The sequence below is a fragment of the Lutzomyia longipalpis genome, chromosome 1 (assembly GCF_024334085.1).
Source record: "Lutzomyia longipalpis isolate SR_M1_2022 chromosome 1, ASM2433408v1".
NCBI classification, from domain to species: Eukaryota; Metazoa; Arthropoda; class Insecta; order Diptera; family Psychodidae; genus Lutzomyia; species Lutzomyia longipalpis.
This window is the reverse complement of record NC_074707.1, coordinates 29,048,902-29,070,771: the sequence shown is the minus strand read 5'-3', so window position 1 is coordinate 29,070,771 and position 21,870 is coordinate 29,048,902. Positions and strand designations below refer to the sequence as shown.

The 21,870-nt window shown below is 32.2% G+C and overlaps 4 protein-coding genes and 1 long non-coding RNA gene across 10 annotated transcripts in view; 3 read left to right on the top strand and 2 right to left on the bottom strand.

Moving 5' to 3' along the window:
* LOC129797447 (sodium/potassium-transporting ATPase subunit alpha) overlaps window positions 1–17,380 on the bottom strand; it is a 55,772-nt gene extending 38,392 nt beyond the window's left edge. For 3 of the 5 annotated variants that reach the window (XR_008751333.1, XM_055840016.1, XM_055840014.1), the window contains exon 1: window positions 17,331–17,365. Coding sequence is in view for 4 of the 5 variants with exons in the window: in XM_055840016.1 (XP_055695991.1) it covers window positions 17,331–17,342 (12 nt within the window). In the remaining variant the exon portion in view is untranslated. Of the gene's footprint in view, window positions 1–17,330 lie in introns of all 5 variants that reach the window. The other 2 variants (XM_055840015.1, XM_055840018.1) reach the window with 2 other exon arrangements.
* Window positions 1–21,870, top strand: part of LOC129797635 (cytochrome P450 6A1-like) — a 690,618-nt gene that overhangs the window by 150,779 nt on the left and 517,969 nt on the right. The window lies entirely within an intron of this gene.
* Window positions 1–21,870, top strand: part of LOC129797630 (cytochrome P450 6a9-like) — a 667,408-nt gene that overhangs the window by 127,569 nt on the left and 517,969 nt on the right. The window lies entirely within an intron of this gene.
* LOC129797807 (uncharacterized) lies at window positions 14,777–16,595 on the bottom strand. The gene is made up of 2 exons (XR_008751355.1): window positions 16,497–16,595; window positions 14,777–14,860 (listed from the first exon to the last, which is right to left on the bottom strand). It is a non-coding gene; the product is annotated as an uncharacterized LOC129797807 (long non-coding RNA).
* On the top strand, window positions 18,212–21,762 carry LOC129797767 (NPC intracellular cholesterol transporter 2 homolog a). The gene is made up of 3 exons (XM_055840608.1): window positions 18,212–18,321; window positions 20,394–20,532; window positions 21,287–21,762. Exons 2-3 carry the CDS (start codon window positions 20,448–20,450, stop codon window positions 21,676–21,678), a joined length of 477 nt encoding a protein of 158 aa, XP_055696583.1. The 5' UTR covers window positions 18,212–18,321; window positions 20,394–20,447; the 3' UTR covers window positions 21,679–21,762.

The window sequence follows — 21,870 nt, the reverse complement described above, 5'->3', positions numbered from 1 at the left end:
GTTATCATGACTTTTATTTGTTTTGTATTGCACTCTTGCGAATTATCTATCAGTGTTGATGTGATAAATATTGTAAAGATAGGAACTTAATGATCTTTAAAAGATTTCTTGAGGTAAATCAAAATGATTTTGCACTTCAATTAGGAATATTTGTTAAATTGCCATCAGCAAATAAAAGCAGTTTTATCTTCACGTTAACCAGTTAAAGCGAGACTATAAAATGCATTTTCCGTGTTCTGTTACCTCAAATGGAAAATAAATTATAAATTGCATTAGAAATTGTTCTATGTAACTTTATAAATTCCACTTCAATTACACGCATTGTTTGAATTTAAAATTAATTAATAAAAAAAATAATATAGTCAAATTAATGCTACGTTCTTAAAAGTGTTTACATCAAGTAAATAAGAACAAATATGTCATTCTTTACAATTTTTTTTAGTTTGTATTTATTTTATTGCTCTTGTATACCACCAAAATCTCAAAGTCAGACTCCATGTGCTATAGATAATCATCATCAATTCAATATCCGAAAATTTTATTTGTCAATAAACACAATTTACATTGATTTGAGTAGGTACCTAGTTGTGTGTTTCTATGTCACCAATGAATGGTGAGAAATTTGCATGTCTATTGCCATCAATTGAGATCTCTTCCAGCATCCATGTTCAAGCACTCCATTTAATTTAAATCGATGTGTTCACAGCTTATATGAAAAGTTTCAAATTAAGTGATATATACCCACGACTACGACTATAATAAATCCCACTATATTTTACTATGATTTACTCGCTCTATATTTTGTTAATTCAAAAAGCTAATTTTGCGGAAATTAAATTTATTAAAGGTTAAATTGATATGCAAAAAAGGGGCAAAACTTCTTTATTTTGTACATGGAAAATCCACCGATTTGAAATAATCACTAAACTTTCTCATAATAAACTATTAAAATTATTACCAAGTTGTTAGCTAAGCAAGTGTAATAAAATAGCGGGTTTTGCACATTGAAGGAAAAACCCAAGAAGTACTTTACTGGATAATACTGGTACTAGTTCAAACTATTAATTAATTTTCGGTCCGAAAGTTCAATTGGATGAAACCAAAACAATATTAATAACAATCGTAAGGTATTTTTGTTACAAGTTCAATATTTATTGTGTCATAATTCCATAATTGAAATTCAAGGATTCTTTTGCCATTTTGAAACATTCATTCTGTAACAATTAATTTAGCGAAATTACCTTGCACAGAAATCCACTCACAAAATTAGCTTTAGTCTCATTAATTTGTAAGACTGTTTCAAATTGAGAAAATTTCAAGAACAATTTATCAAAACGTACGAAAAAATGTTTCTTTTTTAAAAGTATTTCGAGCCAACTTTGTATATTAACTTTTTTTTATATTTAAGACATTTTAATATTGTTATAGAAAAAAAAATGGAAAGACCAGTGACCTAATTCCTGATTGCTAACTAATTTCTGCTAAGAAAATATATTTAGATCACGGTCATTGAAAAGAAAAAGTGTTCTCTAAGGTTATATCTTTATGGCAAACGAAACTCCTGATGAACATCAATCAAGCAATATTTGTAATTTATAATTAATCAAAATCAATTTAGTATTTAAGCAGCATCAATTTTGCGATCGTGTAAAAGAAAACCAAAAATAATCTTCCACGTGATTGTGCATCACACGGTGATGATGTTGACTTTTGATGAAAAGAAAACTGTCAAGAATCTCCGCCTGTCTCTCACTCTCAATATTCAGTGTGAGTGTAAGTTTATTTTTATGAAATATACAATTTTTTTCTCTCTCACGAGGGACGTTAAAAAAATGAAATTATCAATTTGGTCTGACGTCAGATTCAGACTCATAACATGGTAATTTATTCATTAACTCCAACCCCTCTCACTCTATCATCTTATAGCTTCCACGTCCAAGCAACAAAATATTGCACGGCAACACATATTAGTATTTGGGACATACAAAAAGATATTTTTTGGCAAAAAATCACGCTAAAAAAAACACATAGAATTTTTAGCACACCGTGATATGATTTACTAAGAAGACGAATCGCCTACGAACCAGACGCTTGATTACGATCACTGGCTTTCAATTCGGAAGCACGTCATTCAAACAATTTCACAATTCTGACGTAGATCGCCGTGTCGTCAGACGAGCTCAAAGCATCGCTAAGTTTTTTTTTATGCTCAATAAATAGTCTACCAAAGCGGCATGTTACTACGCTGAAATAGTCTGACAATATTTGCATTTGATCGCTCCAAAAAGTAATCACTGTGATCATTTTTATATCACCTCCCCAATGGAAGCTCTCTCTGTGTATCGAATAATCGACTTTTGGCTTTTCGTAAGATGTATGTACCTATGTAAAAAAAAAGTACTCGCCAGAATTTTAGTGTACACAGGAAGTATTTATAAAACGCCTTGCTCTTTTTTTTTTCATATTTCAGATGGTACCACAAGTGTATTGAAACTAAACAAGTCATATTATGTACCAAAAAGACTCGGTTCATCTCGCACATTATCTCCCAACTCGAGCAAAACGAATTTCTTAACCAAAAGCAACCAAAAGTAGGAAGAAAATTTTTCAAACAGAGTGCTCTATCTCATATGCGAAAATAAATGTGGAGATAAGTAAAAGCTCATTTATTTGGGAAAAAAGGTTTAGCAAAAACAAATCATCAAGTTTTTCTATCTATTAAAAATTGTATGTAAATAACCTTATGGAATTTTAAAAGCCGAAAAATAAATTGGAGTAATCTCCTTTCATTCCTATATACAAACGCATACATATAATGGGAAGAGAGACTTGAGAGCGAACGAGAGAGATTTTGCAATACGTTGTGAAATGTCGATGCGTAAAAATGAATCACTGGACCATTTGTGCCCGATCGTTACAATCCCAGGAAAATGAAAATGTTGACGTTGAGTCACAATTTAAGAGGACGCACAGTAAGCTTATAAAAGATATTATGTGTACAGTAGCATTTAGAATAAATTGCCCTACCATACGTATTTTTCTCTATACTAAAAGATATCTTAAGTAAGAAAAATTTAGATAAGAACTTTAAACTATATATAGATACATATTGCGTACACCTAGAGGAAACTTGTTGGAAAATTTATTATGAAAAAAATTGAAATTGGATTAAATGAACAAGCGAAGGATTTTTTTTAATCCTAAAGAATAGGAAAAAAATCGTCAAGGGGCCTTAAATCAAAAATAATACTCTTTTTGTTAAATAAATAAACCTTACGAAAAAGAATGATTAGCTTGAAAATTATTTTTCATTTAATTACAATACATACTCAAATAAAGGTTTAAGTTCTATTCAAAACAATCTTTTTTCTAAAGTTTTTAAGTCAATTGTGGTCAGTTATCTTACAAATTATTTATCATTTTTTGTAATAAATATTCAAGAATATATTAAAAATCAATTTGTTTGATAAAGTAATTTTAAAATATTAGTAAAATTTTCAAAAAGAAAATACTTGGTGCCACGATTAATTATTCAACCACCCTCCCTCTTTATTGCATGAACTTAATTGTCCAATAAACATAAAAATTGATCCAAATAAAAATCATGTAAACCAAAAAGTCCTTTAATTGAGGAACAATATTCGAATTACAGAAAGATAAACACACTTAAGATTCTTTTATTGGTACAATTTGCGTACGAAGAAATCGCGTTAATTTAATCAGAGCGAGAGAAGAAAAATAAAAGTGTGATAAACAAGAAACCTAGAAGTAAAGAGAGTACAAGGAAAAATCAATGATGATCTTCACGTGAACAAGAGGGGAATTGCACAATGTTATCACACCTCCATGGTGTGGATTATTCATTCGTCAAAATTACACCCTTGCTAATAAAGCCCGGGACATATGAATGTGGATCTTTTAGTGTGGTGATGCCATAAAAAAACAATTATTCTATTGTTATGAAATATTGAGCACATTCTGTGTTAAATTCTTCAAATGGCTTCAAATGAGAAGAACTCTGGGCAATGTCCTTGGGTCAAATTTCTTCTTTCCACTCACACATCCTCCCATTTTGATGTCACGAGGAGTATACTTCCACTTAAAACAATATAAATTTCTCAATAATTTCAGCGCAAAATTCAGGAACTATACATCATCTTGACAATTTTCTCATAAAATATACATACAACAGAGCAAGTTGAGTGTATACATCACATAGCAACATGAGACTTTTGCTTCACAAAAAGGGTTTATCATACTCCATCATTTGGTATGCTAAAACCATCATCATGAAAACTAAATGACCAAATTTTCCGTCACTCCATGGATGGATGGACAAAATGGTTCCTCCCAGTGTTAGCACGCAGTGCTAATTAATTCTTGCAAATTCTCCAAAAATTTTCATACAACTCCATTCGGAGTTTATTGTGGTAAATTGATTAACCCATTCCAAGATGAGGATGTTCAAGTCGCGTACTACAGGGTAATCCAGAATTTCAATTACATAAACCAACTATATCTTCAAAGCCAAAATGAAAATTGAATTAGGCACGCGAAATATATTGTGATTCACCCTCTGCCATTGAATAAGATTCAGTTCATATAAGAACATTTCTGTACAAATTGAAGACATCCGACTTGGCTATTAACGGTGGAATAGACGAAATATTCATTTCCGTTTAATTTATTCAACTAACATAGATGATACCAACTTGCAGTAATTAAAATGTAGAACAAAAATTTACAACCCAACACTGGTATTATACATACATATATCAACCAACATGTAACTCAAAAAATGTCCTTAAAAAAAATCACATATAAGTGTATTATCGATCAGCGAAACTTTTCTTTTCGAAGTTTCTACAGGCAGCTTTTTGAAAAGTTCAATTCTTTGACATTTAGGGTACTACGGAAAAAGCACATTCACTTGGTGATTGAATAAATATGAACGTTGAGTAAGAAAACTCCCAAGAATTCTATGCCATTTCAGACATTCCTCACAGCCCCCTTCACCCGTTCTCTCCTTCACGTCCGTTGGCAACAAGTCCTAATGCTTTTTTCCTCTCATCGTACCCACCCTTCGTGGAAAAAAAAAGAATCCAGCATGAAAGAATTTCGAGAAAGATTGATTTTCCATCGACACGACAATGTGAGGCTTGGTTCGGGGGTGTGTGGAACGTATAGAAAATAAAAAAAGGATGTGCTGGCAAGATAAAGAAATGAATAGAAAGAGAACTATTAGGAAGTTTTACATCACCGTAGCCTAACAAAAATCACAATGCTTTAAAGTTTTACAGTTCTAAATATTCGAATGTAGTTCCAGTTATTGTTATGTTGAATTCTCAATGCAAATTGAGTGTAAAATGTTTTTCAACCACCCCTCAAATGGAAATTCTTTCATTTCTTCAAAGTTTGTGGTATAGAGCTAAATTCCATTTTTATCGCACTCCCAATCTTATATCCTTAGCCCACTTTACCCACATTAGATTACACATAGCACTGTAAAAGTCCCAATTTGGCAGCACTTTAAAATTATATTGTGTGGGGTATTTTGTGAAGTAGTCTTCTCTTGCTTTCTTTTCATTCTTTCTCCACACCCTCTCTGCCATCGATTTCTTTCTTCGCAATTTTTCCTCGGAATATCTGCTTAGAGATGTAGGGAGTTATATAAAGCGTCGGAAGGACATTAAGGAACGTCTTTTGTGAGAAAAAAGAAGAACGGAAGCTATAAGCCATTTTCGCTCTTGATCTTCCTCGTGGTTCGCAACTAAGAGACTTCGCTTATTTTCATCAAGTTCATCAAAAAATATTATACACCATGGTGAAGCCATTTAGTTCTCCACCCTCTGTGAGAAAAAAAAGAATCCTATGCGACATTGGAGGAGAGACTGGAGAGGAAAAAAAATGTTTTGTGGGTGGTGAACTTTGTCGTGTTCTTGGCACATTCCACCGTAAACGACGACGGAGAAAATCGATTAACTTCCGCGCCCTCGACGGTAAAAATAATTTCCTCTCTATTGGACAGACTGATATGGCTGATGAAAAAGCAATGTGCGAGGAGAAACGTTTTCGGGGGAGCAGGGTGAAGTACAATTTCTCATCATCAAAGCGACAAGAGCGAACCTACAATAGTTATACAGGGATCGTCCATCGTATTGCTTTGCGTCACGTGTGAGTTTTTATTGACCTTTTTTTCCTCTTCCATCTCAACATAGCTTTTTTTTTCGACCTCACCACCCCCACTTGCGAAAATGCTGCATCACCATTAGGTATTAGTCAAAAGCTCAACAATGTGGACAAAACTTTATTATCACGACATTTCAGTTTATGGGGGATTAAATTGTACACGGTTACGTAAGAGAGTCCGTATAAGGACAATTTCCCCATATTTCCTCAAACACACAGAGGAGGCGCTACCCATACGGTGTTAGGGGGAGGCAAAAGTTCAGCTTGTGCGAGTGGCTGAAAATTGTATTTATAGACTTTATTGAGTCAATCCAACTATTTTCATCTCAAGCTCTCCCCTCTTAAAAGCTTTCTCACGCTCTGGCACAAAGTGGTGAGATTTTCAAATATCGCAAAACTTAATTTTGTCACCAATGCTGCCACAAAATGGTATCAATGACGTAAATAGAGTGGGATTAAGCGTCTATAAAAGTTTTTATCGGACATGGGGAGACTTAAAAGAATGACGACACCATTTTGCCGCAGTGATGCATTCAACGTAATTATGTCTTCAAATTCTTATATCATATCTCAACCTCATTATCCTCTGCTGTAATTTTTTTTACTCCTTCACAAACCGCACTTCTATCTCGGTCAAATATTATCGAATTTTTTTACAGTGTCTGTGAGTAATTCTGATTATAACCACTACGGAGGATCTAGATAAGACTAACGCCATAGTTACGTATGTCAGCATTATTGTTTTCGATTGAGCTTATATCTGTAGCTTGGTACAAAGTTTTCATGAGGTATGAATGGCCTAAATTGTGATTACAAAAGCTTTCTTCTGTGAATCAACATGGAAAAGGATAATTGAGCTTTTGAATTATATATTTTAGAACGCTTAGAAATGAATTTGTATTTAAAATTAATTGATTGCTGATATAGAAAAATAAATCAAAGTTAATTTAACATAATTATTATTGGTATCTAATTCATCATAAATTAAGTCTTAACACGAAAAATTCAGGTGAAAAAAACAATTTCTAATTTCAGATTTAATCAACAATATTATTTTATTAGATATAACATCCTACTCTTAAATCATCGTGGTCTCCCACGCAAGTGTAAGACGTTAAGGAGGACAATTAACGTGTAGTAATAATAGAGAAAAGAGGATATGGTGTAAAATATAAGGCTTTAGTGGCCACAAAATCCTTCTTGCATGGAGAGAAAGAAAGATTTATCAAACCCAAATTGCTTGATAATTGCAAAGTACAAAGAAATTATCACTCTTCCTCCAAGTGCCACTGGAGAGACTAATTTGTGAGAATTTTCTCATTTACAATCTAAATTGGTTATTTTTCTTGGTGGCACAATCCCCATGAAAATATTCCACTGATAAAACCACTTTAATGCAGAAAAAGTCAAACTCGATGGAATGAATGATTTTTCTTCGCAGCAAACTGAAATAATACACCCAAGACGTTGTACATTTCATTTTTTTCGTCAGAGGAGCCACAATCGTGGGATAAAATATTGAATTTTGAGTCAAGACTGAACTGATACAAACTGGATAACTGTGGTGAAAACCAAAGCGATTATGTCTCTTAGACTATATCATTCCAGTATTTACCTGTTTTATCGCTTACAACAAATGAAGAATACTAATGATCGGCATTCGAAACGCAATGAAACCGTTGCGTATGGAAAATTTCTCAGAAATATCTCTAAAAGATGTTGGTGGAAATGCTCTCTGTGATGTTCATTTGTTTGAATTTATATTTTTAATTTTCTTCCACTGATACCTAATATGGATTGATGGCATAAATTTGATTATTTGCACTTGGATTTTACTTCTTTTGTTGTTGAGAAAATAATGAATGAATTCTGTTGAAAGGTATTATAGACATTTTATTGAAAAAACATTCAATAGATATAAGATTCAATATTTATTTTCGAACTTTTGTTTGAGAGTCTATGTAGTTTTAAACATATTTTTAAAGTTATTGAAACTGAGAGATATTAAAAATTAAGTCAAACCTTCAACAATCTTTTTGACTTTCTTCTGCTCATGGATTGTTTAAAAAATGAATAGGTACAGATCAAATTTAAAAAAATAAAATTTATGATCTCGTTTTATTTCAATAAAAATTCTATTTAAAAATGTGATTATATATCCAAAGCACAGGATTTTTGCTATTCAAATATTTAATCGAATTTTAAGCCATCCTGCCTCAATATATGTCGCACTATAGCTGGTATAATGTGCACGCCAATGGAAAATTGAAATCGACCTTGCTTGCAATTTCATCAGTATGATGTCCTACATTTGGAAAATTGTATCAGCCAATTGCGCGCTACACATAAAATGCACTCTTCCTTGTATTATACACAAGTGCACAATTGTAAGAAAAGATAGCGAGTATTGAGGGCGAAAGTAGATGAAGGATCTGCCACACTCAATCTTCTTTTTTTTTTCTCTATTACATTTTCTCAGGGGAAACTTTTAAAAAATTTACACTAATACGCAAATCATACGAAACATTAAATTCTAATCTATACAATTCACGGAATTTTTCAATAATTTCATCTTCTCATCGATTAGCACCTCTTACTAATTGAGAATACATTTCTTTGAGGTTCATTTACTTCGGCATCAGTTTTGTCCCCATTGGACGTGGTGTTTGTGTGAGAAAATATTGATTTTTGAAATACACGCGAAAAGTTTTAGAACTACAAAATGTCCAAAAAAAACTCCACTTTACACACTTTGCACAATGAAAAAAAAAAAAAACTTTAAAATTTCTATTTCAATTTGCCACTACAGGCAAGTATGTACAAATTTTGTGCCTAGCGTATACAATTTTGCTTAAGAGTCTCATTCACCACAAGTGCGGATGCATCAATTTAGAGTATCTTTTATTGTCCCCACATCTCTTTAATATCTCTCATCATCTCAAACAAAATGTCTCACTACTTATATCATTGTGTATGTACATAATATACATATAAATGTCTTCAAGAATAAGGTAAAATGCTAAATATATGGAGGAAGACAAAGGAAAATAATTCTCAATTTCTAAATATTATTTAAATTCCCATATTTAGTCATGGGAAAAAATACTTTTCTAGGAAGATAAAATTCTTTAAAAAAATCTGATAATGAAACAACATGTTTCAGGGTAAAGTATTGATTACAACATATGTATAAAAGCATCTAAAGTTTGAATAAATATTCATTGAAATGCTACTACATTTTATGAATTGATAAAACATTATTTTCCGCGTTAAAATATATGTTGGAAATAAAATAATTTTATGTTTGTAATAGATATTTACATTTAGTTGCTTTTCCATTTAAATTCAATGTTAAATGAAACAAAAAAATTATGTGTAATATACCTTCGCTTTTTCATTGTTTTCTTGGATTTAAAAAAAATAAAGAAAAATGTTAAGGAACTTTTTAAGACTAATACCTAAAGTTTTTTTTCTTACTCATGGGAAAAAATATAGATAATTCAAGACATAATCATAGGAAAATTTGTCCCAATTCTGTGATTCACTCTTATGTAATGTTGATAAGAATTTCAAAAAAAATCACGTTCAACTACTGAAGAATCAATTAGGCGCGATTTGTCGAAAAGACTTTCATTGCCGTCAAGGTTTACTGAAAACCTAAAGTAGCAAATAAAACAACACTACGTGGTTTGTTATGAAGAGATAAAATTACAAAAATCAATACAAAAGTCTTCTTTGAAAATAAAACAGAGAGAGCCTGAGAATTGATCACGTACCCTAGCATGAGACAGCAACTGAATGGGATGTGTTAGACATTCTAGCGCCCACACAGTTGCAAAAAAAGCAATATAAAGTTGCCTAGAAACAGTCACACTGTGGTCGGGAATACTGAGGCACATCACTGATAAGATGAGTCTCTCAGAAAGAGCCAACAAACTTTATTAATTACACCTAACAATTAAGGTGGTAATTATATGAAATGTCGACAGGAAACAACTTGATGATGAATCAAAAGAAGCAGCCTTGAAATCCATAAAGATCTCTCCTCGGTTTTTTTTCATTCCTGTAGGATTTTCTAGACAAACTCTTTGGGTTAAAAATTGAAATTTCCGAGACAATTTCATTGTCACTTGTATGAGAGAGTAAGCAAAGAATGTGATAAAAGGAATCTTATCGCACACTGAAATGGTAATCTGAAACATTAAATATTTGCTAAATATCCATTCTGGCACATCCATTGTCGAATAGCAGGAGAGATAATTAAAATTTTCTGTAACACAGTCAACACAAATGAAAAATATTTATCATCGAAACCCTCAATTCAGTGTGGTAATTGAAAATGAAATTGGAAATTGATTGATTTTATGAGACTTTCCCCCCAAAAATAAAAAAAAAAGTTGTGGCCAACCTTCTGTCCAGGTGTTTGGTACCACAGTCAATGAAAATTTATACTCTATACCAATTTGAAATTAATAGAAACAATTAAAGAGACTCATCGTATATAAATACAAAATATAAAATATTGTGTTTTCGTCGATTACACGCTACAAATTTATTTTTGGCACATTTTCCCATCATCAAGCAATGTGTGAGTATACGTAGGAATCCTTTAGACTTGAGATACCTACTCTCAAAATAATTCACAAGACACACATTCGCTCTAAGGTTGATGTAAAAGTAATGATTTTTTTTTAAATGTACAAAATATTGTATTATTTACTTTGCTTTGAAAACATTTAAAATTTAACCCTTTTGGGACTATGAAGTTTTAATAAAACTTAATTCAATCAAAAATTGATAGAAAGTCTTAAATAAATAAACTTTACTTCATAAAGGAGTTGATGATTTTTTTATAATAAAGAAATTTTCAAAGTTAGTGAATGCGATATTGTAAATTATCTAAATTTCAGAAGATTCTTTTTTAAAGAAATTTTTTTTTCTTTTTTTTGTTTTTAGTTGACAAACTTCTTAAGAATGTCTAGAATCTTAAAAAAAATATTCAAGTCGTAAAAAAATACATAGAATTTTTTATATTTAAAAAAAATTGCAATATTTTTTTCACCAACCAATTCAATACACATAGGTAGAATTTTATATGGGTTAAGCGGGTTAAGTATGAATGAGATGAGAATTATAGAGCCTTTAAAGCCAGTTGCCAAAAAATATATCTCTGTCCTCGCCCGCGTTCACAATATCCACATTTTCAGCTACCAATTGCTCGTGAGATGCGCGAAAATTTGCCAAAAGTGTGAATGACGTCGTCACAATGTGGTTCAAAGATAATATAGGAAAAGATGGCTGAAGGAGGCACGAGTGGAATCTATAAATATTGAATTTGATAATTATACAGTGTCTTGAAAATTGTCGATAAATTGCCGTGAAGAACTTTTCCATCATCAATCCAACACATGCTAATTCATTTGCAAACCACAGGCAAAACTCACAAGATCATCTCATTCAATTAGCAATGCAAGGATCCCCATTTAAACCACTTCTTACAGCTACAGTGCAGTATCTTAGCACATCTCCGCAGTGACGTCGATGACACTGTGGGTGTTAATTGACTTCCTCCCCAACCTAGTTGTCCAGCAAGTATCAAAAGTGATTACATCCGAGTCTCGTGATCTAGCAATTAAAACGTCCCGAGCATCGATGACACCCCCGCAACATCTCACGAGTTCGCTCAATCTGCAATTTGTGGCAATCACTTGAACAATCCGATCGAGACGCGTGCCTATTGAGAATTCTCGCAATACCTTAGAGACATCGAGATGCCTCATCCCAAATGCACAAACGAAGGAGCAAGGGGGGCGACCGGAATGAACCAGACTTGTGCGCCTCACCCAGACAGACAGTCAGGTCATATGGTATTTGCCTCAGACACACTACTCTTCCGAGGGAGTCTCGGCAATCCGGATGAATCCAGATTCCGTGGCAGATTCTTTTTTTGCGTGCGATAAGCTTCAACACGTAATTCTCTGGCAATAATAACAAATCCCCAGTGGCAGACACACCAATATCAATGGGTCGATATACAAAAATTCATTTGCCGCTCAGAGCAATTGGATACCACACTCCCATATAAGAGATGCCCAAGTGTAAAGAAAATAAACCACAATGCTATATAGTTCCGATCGGAGATTCGCCAGACGATCAAGTTTTTGAGGTGAAGGAAAAGTGAACTTGAAGAAATGATAAAAATGTAATTTTTGAATGAATGAAATTGATTTTTAATACCTCCTTCATTTAATGTCAATTACTACACTTAACACTTGTTTTCAAGGGCATTTCACTGGAAAACTAATCATACGCATAGATTTGTAAAGTTATGTGGATGGAGAAAGTATTTACTTTTACTGCCCTCTTTATCATGGTCAGCATAATTATTTAACCACATCAGAGACCTTCTTGGAGTTTAGAAGATTAAGATTATCTGATAAAGAGCTTTCCACAAATCCTAATATTTTGAGAAGTAAATCTTACGTCACTAACTATGATCTCTTTCGTCAATGAATTTCAGCGTAAAATACAGTTTTTTCTTCCTTTCAAATTATCTTTTTATAAAGATTTTTGAGCGCTAAAGAAACAACAGATGAGCAATAAGAAGATTCCTCATTTAATTGAGAATTCACATTAAAATAAGCATAAAAACGTACATGTGTAGAAAGGAAAAGTAAGCGTAATTCATGATATGTTTTATACATTAGCCTTTACGCAACAAAACACATCGTGAGAAAGAAAGAACAAAATCTTAAATATTTCATTCTTTCACATCTAAACTAGTCAACCCGAGCCCCCAATCACGTGTGAGCAAACTCCATTTTAAGCTATAAAAGGGAGGCGTATTTTAGTAGGGGGATGAATAATACGGTACCCCGAAAAAATTTTTAAAATAAAAAATTCCCGTTATCTGTAGAAAATGGGAAAAAATCAATTTTTCTGTGGAGGCGCTATAAAGGGGAGAGGGGGCGGAATCCCATATAGCGCTTGCAACTCGTATTGACCCCCTCTACCCCCATACCAAATTTCATCAAGATCGGCCCAGCCGTTTCGGAGGAGTTCATGTGCCACAAACAGACAGACAGACAGACAGACTTTTCAGCTTTATATATTAAGATGAACAATTTTAAACGATTTTATTTTTTGCGCTCGCTTTATTTTACTGATTACGCCATTTCGTACGTTTTTTTTATGTGAGTACCCTAATAAGATCTAGTAAAATTTAATCATTGTAATTTTTTAAAGTTGACCAAAACAAGCATTAAATATACTCCGCATTGCATTAAAAATTTATCCTTGCATACTATTTATAAATTTTTATGTTTTTGTTGTTGATATTTTGTAATAAATTTTTCATTAGTTGTGGAAATTAATTATGGTGTTTTTAATAGTTGAAAAACTTGAGTGGTTTTAGTAATTGAGTATAATGGCTGAAAAATTAATAGACTTCAATAACTAATGCCATTAGTTAACGAGCAAAATCTCTTCATATTTGACATTTTCATTATGTTCTAGAAGAAGAATGCAATACCAAAAAAACAATTCTCAGCCCTGCTGAATTATTTGATATTAGTTAAATGATTAAATTAAAAAAAAAATACGAATTATTTTCTGAATGATTCATTATAAATAGCTAAACTTTTAGTGGCCTTAAAGTCAGAAACTTTGGAAATAAGATCTTTAATCTTAAGACGGGGAAGTTTCAACTTTATTTTGATTATTCATTTAAATCCATTTTTTAGATAAGAAAACATTGAAAATAATCTAGAACCTTGATATTTGATTACAACAAATTATTGGAATAGTTTTCTTACTGGCGCATGTTAACCCGTCGAGTTAGTTGCTAATCTTCAGTGATTTGAGTTTTTTTTTTTAAATGCATCAGCAACTATCACATTAAATAAATGCGATACTTTGTAAATACGCAAAACGTGACTCAAGTAAATGATAAGAAAACTATTTTGAAAGTTTGGAAAGAATAATAAATCACAAACACAATCATTTGCCCAGTTAAAAAAAATTAATATGAAATAAAATAAAACTTTTTTAAGAACGTTGTAATTCAAAATTCTTCTTAATTAAAGTTAGTTTTAATAAGATATAATAATTTTTAAGAGCTTTTTTTAACAACTTTCTAACTTAAAAAAAAAACTCTTAAAAATAGACCAGTTACAGTTTTAAACAGAATAGGTTTATAAAGATATACAAAGTAGTGGTCCTAAAGTCACGAATGGACCGCGTGATTCAAAACTGGCTTTCATCTCTATTTGGAACTTCAAACAATCCCACTGAAAGAAAGTTCAAATTACTCACAATGATGTGACCTTTGGCTCCCAGTTTCCAGAGAAGAGTAAATGAAGGAAAATTAGGATATTGAGGTGGATGTTTAGGTGTTTTGCAAGAGGAAATGGAAATATCTTCTTTTCTGGAAATGACGAGGGTTGAGCAAAAACGACAGACGCTAATCTACCCCGTGACTACACACAGAAAAAAAATGACAAGAAGTGGCAGTCAAATCGTCAATTTTTGCGAGTGGGCCACTCGCATGGCCAAAATACGAATATTTCACTCGCACTCATTCGCACTATTTCTCGAAAATTTTCACATTTATTGGACCGAAATTAAACATTGAATTCTATAAATACTGATTTGCTCAAACACTTACACCAATCTAAAAGCAATATTTCTTCCATAAATAGCATTATTTGCCCAAAATAGATTTAAAAAAATGCAATATAATTGATAAAATTGACGAGAAGAAAAGCAAATGTTTTAGCAGAAAAAATCATTTGAAAGGTTTCTTTCACAAACACTAGCGCCGCGCGGAAATTGTGCGGAATCACCAATTTTACACATGATTTTTATTTTATTAATTTTTTATCTGGAAAAACTATTAAAGCACCAAAAATCATTATCTGATCTCTTGTAAAGGTCCACAAGAACAAAATTTCTTCTCAAAAACATAAATTTTCGCATATTTTATAAAGGATGTCATAACCGTCACAACCATAGAAAAAATAATTTCTGCAAAAGGATTTCGTGACGACATATCGTAGGATAATCCATACTTTTTGTTTTTTTCGTCATTGAATAATTTCATAACGACTTTTAAAGTTTGAAGTATTTTTTCAATTAAAAAAAAAAACAAAAAATAATTAATAGACCCTTAAATTAGGCTATGTTACATGTGTTACAAAATCTTACGTCGCAGGGTTACTTAAAGATAACTCGAGCTACATTAGAAAGAATTTTTAAAAAAAAAATATCGTAAAAAACTTATTTAACTTAATGTTTCATAAGGCATTAACCTAACTTTATAAAATAAAATTTAAGTCAATCGGACGAACAATCCTATTCCGAAATATCCGATCATAAATAATAAAGCGTATTATAAGCCTAATGGTAAAATATGAAGATGGTTACGTTAAAAATTTTTAAGCAATTAAAAAAATGACCGCCATTTTATCAGAACCCCTTCCCAACAAATGTAATGTAAAATAAATATTTTATTTTACAACCACGCTTTTTGGATGATGTTTCTCATATTTCCCATAACCATAAACTTGTTTTCCATGAGAATATTAATTTTTTTTATTTTAATTATTAATTTATTTGTTTCAATTTGGGAAAATATATATCTTATTAAACGTTATATAGCCCTATTTGTAGAATCAAAGATATGAATTAAAAAAGTCAATAATAGTTTGGTATCCAAGATGGCGGTCGAAAGAATTTGAGGGCGAAATTCCGATTATTTTTTCCCCGACTATTCTCTGAAAGTAACAATCCTAAGACCTAAGCTCAATTTTCTGAAAGAACGTTTTATAATCCCTTCAAAAGTAGCTGGAATTATCTTAAAATAGAACTTTTGCCACGTAAGATTTCGTAAAACAGCTTAATTTAATTTTCTATAAATAAATTTTGAGTTTTTCTTTTAGTTATAAAAACTTTGTAAATGATTAAATATATTAAGAATTTATTCAATAATGAAAAGCGGAAAAGGTATGGATTATCCTATGACATGTCGTCACGAAATCTTTTTTCAGAAATTAATCATTCGAGGGTGTAACATCCCATATGAAATGACGCAATATTTTATATGTAAATCATACGTGTGAGAAAATGCTTTTATGTTGCAGGAAAACCAGAAAAAAACGTTTTCTGGACTTAATGTCTCATAACACGTCTCCAAAAATCGTATGCCAGTGTTCTTTAGATCAGACATTACGGTAACGGACAAATTTAAAATAAACAAGGAATTTGTCAAAAAAAACCTTTCAAATGTTAGTGAGAAAGAAACTATATACCATAGATTCGTAAAAGTAATGTGCGAGTCTACCTAAGACTCGCCAATTGAAACTGCGAACCATTTCACTCGCATACACAAAATGCGAAAAATTTTTCTGTGTGTAGCTTTGTTGGGGTATTTTTGTTGCTATAACAACATATCAATTATTTACTGCGATCCACAGAATCTAGCATATTCACTTCTCATGTCGATTATCCCTTGACAAAGGCATACATATATAGATAAAATAGACAATGGGGAAGGGGCTGAGAATTTCGTGCGCGAAGGCAATTCAACCCTATTGCAGAAGTGCATCCTTGGCGCCTCCTGGTACTCCTAAGAATGGGCCGTATTTGGGAGTTGAATTTGGGGGTGGCGAGCACCGAAAGAAATTTTCCACCAGGGCCGTAACTGGGAGAGGGTGGGGTGGGAGACACACCTGTTCTGTGTGCCTTCCCTCTCTTTCGCACAGGGTGAGGCCGCCACGAGTCCGTAGGGACGGCAAATGTGACGTGCACGGGAAGGGCACACACCCAGGAGGGCATACTGTTGGGACACTGACCAATTATCCTCATTGTCCGGCAATAACAATTCAATTAAACAACAAATTTGACACTTAATTAATTGAACGACGACCTACATTGCACGCACACTGACATAACTTCTGCTTTGCGTGTGAGGTGCGATGGGCGTGTGCCGACAAGAGTTATGTAAATACCCCAAATACTGGGGCTATGCCCATCGCTCACACGGCGGATTTCAATCCACCATGACCTTATCTACCATTTTGCACGTTTTTACACACTTTTTACCCTTAATAGATAAGAGAAAATTGATAAAAATGCAGACTCACCTCCGACTTCATGTTAAAATTGCAAGAACTCACCTAAGGGGTAATTCACTAACTCTAAATTCAGAATCAAGCCCTGGATTCGTACGTCACTTTGACGTTATTCGATCTTACTTCAGTCAGGTAAATGTCAATGGCTGCTCTATTAAACGTTAGGGGATTTTTAAATTTAAAAATCCCGTTTACAGTACGGGTTCGAATTAGAGTCAATTTTCATCCCTGTGAGAAGAGTGCATAACTATAGCATTCCTGTTCAACCATAAAAAAACATATTTTTCAAAATACCCCTGATGTACGGTATTTTCAAATATTATTAGGATCATCCTATTTAATATTAGAAAATTAAGAAAAAAAACACTTTAATGTTTTAATGAATATTTATTTTACTTCGAAACCTTACTGTATGTTGTTTTAGCTACATTTGTTTCTGTAAGATGTCGCAGTAGAGTAAAATAAAATACTCGTATGGCGTTTCCACTGAATGGTGAATTTATCACAGACACATTTCTATTTCATACACTTAGGTCCCGCAGTATAACTTTGGTCTTTATAAAATACATTCATGTATATGAAAATATATTTTGAATTTTTTTTTCATTTAAATTTTTTTTCATCTACGTTATCGTATAGAAAATTTTTCTCATAAATTAATATTTCCTTTATAATATTTTGTAAACTTACTGCGAAACCTTGCAGTTAGTTTATTGGTTTTTCTTCTTTATACCCCCCATGCATATAATTTTCAAGCTGAATCATACAGCGAATTTTCTTTTTTCCCAGAGAACACAATAACTGATAAAAATCAATATGAAAAATAAAAACGGAAACGCCACAGAGGCCACCGAATAAGTTTGCTGCCCAGTTCAAGATCAACTTTAGGCCCCACTGCATTTACTTGTGCTCTCGATGCATTTACAAAAATTTTTGCATCTCAATTGCTCCCAACCGTTCAAAGGGATCACATCGAAAACCCCTCGCGAGTAAAACCACTCAGGTGAGTTCATACAAGTTTATTATTTAAATTAGTTGAGGAAATTGAAAAAGGAAAAATAAAACAAACAATATAAAGTGATATTTCGGAACAACAAACTCCAAGTTCAATTCTATTTCTGAAGCATTTCCCAGTCTGTGTGTGCACTGAATACGCAATTTTTTTATTGTTGTCGCATCGTAGAAGATTACGTGAGGAAATCTTAAAGTGATTTTAATTTACTTTGGTAGGTTTACATAAAAATGTATATAACTCCGGGAGTTCGTTTTTAACTGTGTAAACTATGGTGTAAATACGTAAAGACGCATTACACTTTAATTAATTTTAAATTTTTACTTAATTTGGAACAAATTGCGAATCAATTTGTGAAGTTATGCTAATCTTAATTTCAATTAATTTATATGGCAACCATTGGAACGTCAGAAACGCGAAGAAATTGAAGCGAAAATTGTTTAAGATTAATAAAAAAAATTCTATTTTTCAATAAGGTTTAAAATTTTCGAGAAGTCTTAATCTGTTTTTTTTTAGCAGAATCTATTAAAATTTTTATCAAATCGATTTTTATGCCAATTTTATGCACTCAATGCGAACAAAAAAAACTTCTGATCGTGCTAAATATTGTAAATTGGGCAAATATAGGTTAAAACTCATTTTAAAGAACATGAAAAATATATAAGAATGAGTTTTGAAGGATTTAAAAAAATTATTCTTAAAACTATAAAGCTTGTTTGTTTAAATGAAAGAATCCTTGTCAAAATCGCGATATTTCTATTCTTTTCTTTTCTAAAGGAAATAATGAAAATGCGATTTTCTTTGGTGTCATAAAATTAGTTTTTCTTCTCTGTTTGCAATTAAATTTTTATTTTATTGTTAATCTTGGTTGATTGAGAATTGCTTTATCAAGAAATCGCCTAGACCGCATGTAATTTGAAATCACGACTAATTGTTTTATTTCTCTGTGATAAAAATCAGCTAAATTGATATTAAACTTTATTTTATATATTTTATTTTTACATTACACATATAAATAAATAACTTTCATGTTCAACTCATCAAAAATAGTTTATTTGATAGATGTTTTAATGTAAAATCTAAGAATCTAAAAACAAATTTGTCAACATAATAATAAAATTTTCTTCAGTTTACTTTTACAGTCAGGTATTGGTTAACGTCGCATGGGATATACTCTTCTCACCCATTAATAATAATGAGTGGAAAGAGTATATTCCATGCGACGTTAATCAATACCTGACTGTAATTAAATTTAAAAGCTTTTTTCAATCAAGATATTAATTACAAAGTTTTTTTTTTACTATATACCTATTTCCTATGTTTGATTTAACAACAAAAAAACATAAAATGTTTCCGCAATTTTTATGAAATGTACGTTATACGCTTATTTTCCTTCTGAGAGGTCCTCGAAGAATGTTCGTTGTTAAAAAAAAAATTAAGCGAATGTTTGAAGAGCAACGCGCGAAGAATAAAAGCAATGTTCTATGGGTAGAATATTAATGCAATGTTGCGTACTTCTCCGCTGAGTGATTCTTTTCTTTACACAAAGCATCAGAAGAAAGGGGGAGAAAAAGCTGTTATATAAAAGACTTGCCGCCAACTGCCGACGAGTTAGTGTACCTGTAGACAAACTAACGTTCGAGTCGAGTGAAGAAACTTGAAGAAGTGCTTCACCAAGGCTCTTTGCGTGCTGTAGAGTGAAATTTTGTTGCTGGATTTTGTTCTTCTGTTCTTTCTGTGCTATAACCCTCTCGATTATTAGGAGTTTGTGTTAAATATTTTTAATTATTTTTAATTTACTGCTGAGGTGAGCTTTAAAAAGAGTTTTTAAAGTTTAAAGTATTAATCTATGTAGTAGAGGAGGATAAAATGTGAAGAAGAGTGAAACTTGGCGAATGGCAATTAACGACTGTTTGTTGAATTTCCTCCACTTCTGCAGTGGTCTTGGAGTTGTTGCATAATCATAAACCAGTCGATCTGCAACTTTCATTCCAATACCAAAAGTTACTCAATCGACAAGTGAACCAAATAACAAGAAGAACCATATCCCTTCCATTTTTCAGCATATTTCTGCGAAATTTGCCATCCATCGTCAACGGAAAGAAAAAGAACCAACAATGAAGTTCAGCGTCTTTGCCATCACATTTGCTTTTACCTGTTTCGTAAGCCTTTCCCAGGCCACCGAAGTCAGACAATGTCAAGGTTAGTATGCGACTGCATCCATAGGCAGACAACGTACAAATTAACAAACGACTCAAATTATCCGCCCATTAATGTGCGGAATTTCAAATTAGTTTCTCTTCAAATTGCATTCTATCTCCATCACACCGGGTGATCCAACAGTCTGAAAAATGTCCAAGAAAATAATCATTCTCAATTCAGCGAGAGTTTCGAAAATTTTATATGCGTAAAAGAGTTAAATGTTTGTCGGGTAAGAAACCTTTTGTAGAAGAATACATATTATCATGTCATCAAAATGTGTGGAAATAGTATTTTTTTTTGCAATGAATGCCCGTGAAATATGAACATAATATCTTCAAAAATCCAAGGAAAACCGGTCTACAGTTTATTATCGGAAGAATAATTCCGTGAACTCATAATTAAGATGTGGACAAAATAACAATTGTCTCAAGAAATCAGAGTTGAAAGCATATGAGTATTTTATTCTATAGAAAAAGATTAAGATACCACGAGCTGAAATGTCGCCCATTAGAACTTTTATTAAATCAACTTTATTCAACAAGTTAAGATATAAAAAAAGTTATTAAAGTATGACATTAAAAGCTTTTTATTTTTCTATTAAGTTGAGAAATTTCCTATTGAAAATCTCCTTTAATTCGATGAAAAAACTTAACGATAAAAGTCAAGATCAAACTATTAAATGAATTTAAAATCAGACCATAGTTCAAATATCTTCATAAAAATAATTTTATTTTTTCTTCTCAATATTTTACAGGAGGAGCCAAGAAATTGGAGTCCACGGAGGTGTTGATTTCAAACTGTGAGAAGCCACCTTGCAAACTTCGCCGGAAAACGGAAGTTTCCATTGAGGAAAAATTCACACCAGACAGAGATCTAAAGACTCTCACAACGACCGTCCATGCTGAGATTCTTGGCATCCCACTGCCCTTCATTGGCGTAGATAACACATCAGCTTGCGATAATCTCTTCGAAGAAGATGGAACAACAAAGGCTGCCTGCCCACTGCAAGCTGGCAAGAATTACGTGTACAAGAATTCATTTAAGGTGCTCGAAATTTACCCAAAGACAAGCCTCGTTGTTCACTGGGCACTCACGAGCGACAATAAGGACGTCACATGCTTCGAAGTTCCGGCTAAAATTATCTAAAATTCTAAAGATTTCTTGATAAAAAAAAACTTTTGGAGAATGATTTTTAATTAATTAAATGATTTTTAAAAGAAAAATACTTATTTTAATTTCTCTTGAACCTTTCGCATGGATTTCATGAGCTTTACAAACTTTAAAAAATTGTTGATTGGGGTAATAGGCAAAACAGGCATAAATCAAACATTTTTATTT

Bases quoted from the DNA above. Each gene is read 5' to 3' on its own strand.
- LOC129797767 (XM_055840608.1), top strand. From the start codon at position 20,448: ATGAAGTTCAGCGTCTTTGCCATCACATTTGCTTTTACCTGTTTCGTA. The intron at 20,533-21,286 runs GTTAGTATGCGA...AATATTTTACAG, and splicing joins CGAAGTCAGACAATGTCAAG to GAGGAGCCAAGAAATTGGAG.